This window comes from Sphaeroforma arctica (assembly GCF_001186125.1).
Source record: "Sphaeroforma arctica JP610 unplaced genomic scaffold supercont1.90, whole genome shotgun sequence".
NCBI classification, from domain to species: Eukaryota; class Ichthyosporea; order Ichthyophonida; genus Sphaeroforma; species Sphaeroforma arctica.
Window position 1 is genome coordinate 105,469 of NW_014040468.1, and position 7,023 is coordinate 112,491.

Genomic DNA, 7,023 nt, shown 5'->3' on the forward strand with positions numbered 1-7,023 from the left:
TAGTATTTTCATGAAGCTCTTGTCTGCTTGCCTGATGAGCTTCGCTAATAGTTTGATCCTGAGGAACCCATAACCGACCCATGGACACTTCTGCAGCATGATTTTCCTCAAGTCTGCACATATATCCCAACCCACCAATTTAGCCTATTTTGAATCCTTTCAAAATGCTGTTGATAAATCGATGCGTCAATGGGCTACTCACTGGATTAAACTCAAACGGACCACCGCTCGTTAGGGCAACATTCTTTGCAATGCCTTAATACAGGTTTCCTTCCTTTCTGATTTTGACCAAGCCTCCAAAGACAAAGTTCGTCAATTCATTGTTTCTCACGATCACATCATTTTCACTCCACTTCATCTTTGCGGAGATATTTAAATTTAGCAGCAAGCGGATCCAAACGCTCACAATCAAACCACTGTATCTTTTGTGCGTTGTCGTGGTCGTACTAATACAGCCGATCTATGCTGAACTTCTCAAATGTCTCAATACATTTCAACGCGTAGTATCCAAGAATTCTATGAATCCAATGGTACTCGTACTCGGAAATGTTAGCGTGATAGTAAAAAAGATCTACCTTCTTGCTCTATATGAGAGCAAACAGCCCACAACGCTCACCAGTGCCATACTAGCTGCGGCCGCTGTGGCAGCCCATCTCACTGCAGCTCTACATCCGATACTGGATCTCTCACTTCCTCTATATGTACAATTAAATGTCATAACGCTAAGGTATATTCCAAGCCTGTGATCAATAAATCTGAATCTCATTACCTTCCGTTTCGTTTTTTTGCTCGCGTATTTTTGCCTGCATGCCCTGTAAAGTAAAATTCACTATTGATGGTCGACAACTCATCGATGGTGGCACAACCGTTAACTAACTCCACAGTACTACTAAAGATCTCCTTACATGTCTCGAACATGGCAAATTTCCGCTAATCTTGGCTGAATATTTTATAATGCATGTACCACATCCATCGAGGTATAATTTTTAGATTAAGAATGATCTACCTAAGCCTCACTGTCAATTAACAGGTTGTTTCTCAAAATCGGATTCAAGATAGCGGGTTCGATCTCGTATTCCCCCCCCCCCCCCAACAAACACATATGCAATATTCGAATTAGGATCGTGATCCTATCCGTAAGGGATGGTTCAGTATTACATGTCACCAACTTATATTCTTGGGAACACCCCCGTCATTTAAGTATAACATATGATGACAACATTTCTGCACAACTTCCTATCATACCATCCAATAATAATGCAGCTAATCGCAAATATTCAAAACAGCATCAGGAACCCACAACCACACAAAAATCACCAACTACTCCGGAAAACTCTGACCAGGATCCATCTGACTCTGACTTCTCCCCCAATTCTGACAGTGAATAATAGTGACCCTGATTTACCGGACTAAGGGTATGATTCCGACTCAGATGATGATGATATAGTTACTCCGCAACCGCCATCTTCATTAGTACTCCATGATAAACAATTATTTGCCACTACATCTTCATCACCAGTCATAACATAAGACAAATACGATCGCAACTATGGACATCGTAGCCGCACTATCACTATTTGTGTGGCTGTCAAAGAAAAAAAATCACATTTACTCATCCATCACCTGCTCAAGCTACGACGGAAGACTGGATGCTAATTCACCGTGATTTTTTCCAGGCAAAGAAAGATGTAATTTTGAACTAAGCATTGAAATACATGCTTCGAAGGTTAATGCTCAATTACCTCGATTTATTCGTCCTGAGGGAGGCATTTTAGTCAGTTGCATAAACGGTGCTATGAGAACCCCATATGGTCTGACATATTTGACCTCGTACGCATCACTATTACTACAGGCAGCACGATAACCATTTGTGTCCCATTACATCAATCGAACAAATGGTGGCCCATGTTTATTGCTCGCATACAAACTGCACCATATTGCATATGAAGCACAAAGAACACTTTCTCTCGTCAATGGTACTACCGTGGTTGGCAAACCTACCTTGATATATTCCATAGCAGCTGAAATTGCATCACTGCGTACAGCTGTTCATGTCGATACCAATTTAAAAGCCGAAATCGAATTTGCTCGTGCCAATCCATAAATTACTTAACATGGCAAAACGTGTTTCAGCTACAAAACTCAATCGTAAACATGAGTGACATTTTACTTCTGGCAATGTCGACGGGCCAAGAATACCATATAAACTTACAGGGGTTATACATTAATTCTGCTTTGCGATGGAACGAAGTTTGGTCTACACAACGCTCTACAGTGCAAAAAATAATAATTTTGTTGAAGATTGTTTTGGGTGCAAAAACTGTCGCACTACAATTCAACCGAATTGATTACTAGGGGCGACAACGTATTTAAAGAAAATACATGCATTCCATGCTACTCTCGCGAGACATGGATTTGGAGCGAACGCCTGCTAGCCCCCCGCAGTTGATTGGTAAAATTGTAAATCCTCATGATACTCTAAACCAATTGATTCGTTCACTACTACTTGAAACTAATTCACCTATTGGAATGTGGAGTAAAGTTGAAGCTTGGGATGACATGGTACGATATGAGGACCTTGCTGCTAGCGAATTCCTAGATCCACCTGTCGATAAATGGTTCCAACGCACTGTACTGCGGTTTCCATGGGCACTCTATGTTTGTGTAGTAATCTTTAGGCTTGATTGATCTACCCTCGCATCATGATACAAACATTCTCCACAAGTTGATAATGATGTTCACATTGGGCGTACACCGGACACAACACCAGACACACACTTGGCTTGGGCAATACTTTACAACCCGAAGGCTCATGAATACACGAAATATTGATTTCCTCTTCGACTAGATTCTTCAGTGGGATAAGACTGGCAAGCGCGCAACTCTATCTGACAATCCATCTGGATATATGAAACCAGAGGTTTGATTCAGTCTTATTACCAAGACTACTGCTACTATACCTCGTGCGTTCTGTACATAATTCGTAGCAGCTACCACCGCATATCCTTCTCTATTTACCACTACGAACCAGTCCCACCGAACAGCTTCACTCGCTACCGTATCAGCTCCACTAACAGCTTCATTCACTAGCTTAGCCCCACCACCACCAATACATGTCAGCGATATTCTGTCGGCACAAGCATCAATTCAGCAAGAAGTACGCAACACATTTGTTCAGCGACCTCACAGGCAACATTTTGCTTATTGAACCACTCTTGCCCCACGTGCTACAACTGCGAATATTCCTTAAACATCGAGAAATGAGTCCGTGCTATCCAACGCTCTATGACGGGCCCCATAACAGTATTCAAGTCTTCCCAAGGTACTGTTATTCTCCACTTCCTATATTAACTAGCACAATGGCATCTGATACCACACAAATACTTCCTTCACTCAAAGACACTTCGGCAAACACATGTCTATGCGATAGACAAGGCGCGCAAAGAGAATTGAATGTCTCTGGTTGTCTAGCTTCCTACAGTTTCCAACGACAGCAGTATGTCCATATTTACTCAGCATCACACCTCTCGCTCCACAGAATTAAATAGCACTATCGATGACACAGCGAAAGACTTTGGATGCGAACCAATTTTTGCAGTATTTGCTTCTGAACCAATACATAATCCTGCTACCATCTCTGGCATTGGTTTCCACTTTTCAAATCAATGACAGACTAACTTAAACAGTTACATATCATCCGCGAGCACTGTGCACCAGCTTCCGATAGCACAAAAGTGGCAGGAATGGTCTGCAGCAACAATCAGGAACGAACACAATGCTCACATTAAAAATCACCTTGCTGACATCGTTCCACTCAACACTGGTGACAAAATTAAACATTCTAAGTATGTATTAACACGCAAACATGATGAAAATGAAAGTTTTATTATTTTTAGGCATGTGTGGTGGCGCGCGATGATCAATAGGAAGAAGGCGACTTATTTAAGTCGCCCATACCCCGGCTGCAACATCCACAACACTTCACTTTTACAGCACTCAGTAGTTTTATCCATTTATGGTTCAGGGTCGAAGTGCTCTTCATTCACAATACATAGAGTTTAGATCCAATGATTGATATTGGGGTTAAAAAGTCTATTTTTGACCGCTCAAATATATATTGAGTACATACCAACTGGGTTTGAATTGGCAGTACAGGAATTACATGCGTATATTAGATTCAAGGGAATAGCTGCAAAGTGAAAGCGCTTACTGTTATTTGTCGGCTAGGCACAAGTCAAATTTCACTTGGTTGATTAAAGGGTGAACAGTACAGGACAACCGTTCATACGCCAGGCTGAAAGACCCTAGCGCACGCAGAAAATCACCGCTTTACCTTGTATATTAAATTGCGTAATATGAATGTATCACTTCGAAATATTTGTATTCAGAGGTTCACCTGCCACAATGAGGTTTGGAACAAAGTAATGTTTGCAGACACTCCAACTATTTGACGCCGTACTGTGAAGCCTATAAGGATCTTAGCGGCTGGCGAATGGCGTAATCTTTTATAAAGTCGAAGAGTATCTGCACTCACTTCTATAGATCGTTGATATCGTCTAAAAATATTTACAATATACGACGCGTATGCATCAAATAGAACTACAGAATCTCGAAGCAACTGAAAAGTTTGCTCGACCGTGGATATAAACAATGGAATCTGCAGAGGTATACAATACGCAGCACAACCAGAGTGTATTCTTGCTAATTCGCACATAGTTTACGGTGTCAAATAGCATCTTGTCGCTACATTTATATAGTATCTGGATCAACAGAGTCAGTGATATAATAAGTTGAGCTGGTGGCAATACTCGAAATAGCGACAACTTCAGCTATACAGGTAATTTTAGAATTTCGAAATAAAAATCAGTTATCTCGGCATTGCCAGTCGATCCTGAATACAGTTTCAATTTCCGTCTTTTTTCTCGATTCAATGGCTTAGAATTGAAACTATTATTTCTAGCTTATTGGCTGCACATTCAAAATCTTCATTTTACCAGATCATTATTTGCACTGATATACCAGATTATGTACGTATGTATGTGTAATGTTGTTCAAAATCACTGAAATTCAACAGTCAACAAAAATGTAACCCAATATTAAAATAGTTGTTTATCGTGGGAACCGAGAGCGGGAAACTGACAGAAATATGAGATACAAGATTTATTACACCATATCTTGGCAGGCTATTTTTGAAACTACCATTCCAGCTAGGTTGCAGATACTCTGATCAGATTGCAATGATATCGCATCCTGTCCATTGAATGTAGCATTTAATTTGTCTAATTTGTATACACTGTTGATATGATCATACTTGGCGTAATCTACTAATGTCTCGGCCGAAACCACCAATTTACGACCCTGTAAGGCAGATATGAAAGATGCGATCAGCACAGTAAATAATCGCGATAAACATTAGCAGGCGGTCAGGAAGGTATGCAGAAGCATCCCAAGCAGCAAATACGCAAAAGTTATGCGAAGTGTAGCTCACCTGTATTGTATCCAATAGCGCATTATATGCTTTCTCATCAGCATCCACAGCCATCAAAACAAAAGCAGTGGTATCAGGCGTAATCCCACATTTTATCAGCGAGTCTGTTGTAAATGATTTGAAAGAACAACCATAGATGTTATCGCGATGATAGTAACGCCGCCTGGAACGAGAACACTTTCGATGAGAACGTACAAAAGCAAATAAACATCGCATACCATTAACGTTTCCAGAAGGGGACATGCAGAATACGATCTCACTGTGTAGGCGCCTTGTTTTCAGTTTACCGGCGGTTTCGTGCTGAAGCGCACACGTTGCGGCTGTGTATAGCTGTGTTTGCAATTCAAAACCAATCTTTCAGTCAAGTCTGTTGCTTTAATTCACAGCATAATCGACTGAAGAAGGCGTGAGCAAAGAAAAACTCGATCGGTAACAAGCTTTATATTCATCGTCAATCTCAGTTAAGGGGTTCCCGCGGTCTAGAAAATTGTCCGTTTCTACATAGACGCATATATTGGAAAACAGAATGAGACCGACTCGCAGACATGAAACACTTTAATACCATTATGATCCATTCGCATTGTATTTACATAGTCAATCCTACTGCACATTCACAAATCAAACTAGCCACATCGTTTTATAATTAGAGAGCGGGAATACTAATTCAAACGAATGACTGTATCCATCTAGTGTATATGTACTTGCTTAAAGCGAGTATGTCCAAGCATATACGGGTTGCGTACTCACATCTGTCTCAGAGATTGCAGTGATCTAGGTTCCGTAGACTGAAAACAACGTACTTCATTGGTATTTTGGTAGGTTGAATGAAGCTTAGTTGCTAGTAGTTTACTATTTATGAGCCCGTTCCATATGCTAAACATGGACAAGAGCAGCGAAATTTCGAGGCAAAAGGAGTGGATGACAATTTGGAACCAAATCGAACCCACACAGTCATTAGCTATATAAGAAGAAGAAATATATGAGCACACGCATGTACACTCAGCCACAAACAAACACACTCAAATGAACCCCCCCCACCTATATATATATATATAAACACATACGTACATACATACATACATACATACACCCATAACCACACCAACACACTCATACACACTCATACACACACACATATATATCAAAATATACATATACATATACATGAGTACACACACACACACATATATATATATACATACATACACATACACACACGACGCACACGCATACACACACACATATTTATATACAATATACAATAATATGTATACATGAATATATACGTATACATTTATATTAAACAAACATATGTATCTATGATGCAAATACATATATATATATATAAATAAGCACACATATATATATACACACATCGATATACAACATATATACATACATACATACCTACGTGGGTACACAGACACAAAAACACACTGACACACAGAAAAAAGACACACACACACAAACAAGCAAACACAAAGACACACACAGAAACAGACACACATACACACACACACACACATATATGTATA

At 40.0% G+C, this 7,023-nt stretch overlaps 1 protein-coding gene across 1 annotated transcript in view; it reads right to left on the reverse strand.

The window, feature by feature from the left end:
- Window positions 1-5,137: 5,137 nt before the first annotated feature.
- SARC_02084 (hypothetical protein) overlaps window positions 5,138-7,023 on the reverse strand; it is a 2,735-nt gene continuing 849 nt past the window's right edge. Inside the window, exons 2-4 of the mRNA XM_014304171.1 lie at window positions 5,707-5,818; window positions 5,489-5,592; window positions 5,138-5,358 (exon numbers count right to left, since the gene is read on the reverse strand). Coding sequence (XP_014159646.1) covers window positions 5,164-5,358; window positions 5,489-5,592; window positions 5,707-5,818 — 411 coding nt within the window. The 3' untranslated portion in view covers window positions 5,138-5,163. The remainder of the gene's footprint in view (window positions 5,359-5,488; window positions 5,593-5,706; window positions 5,819-7,023) is intronic.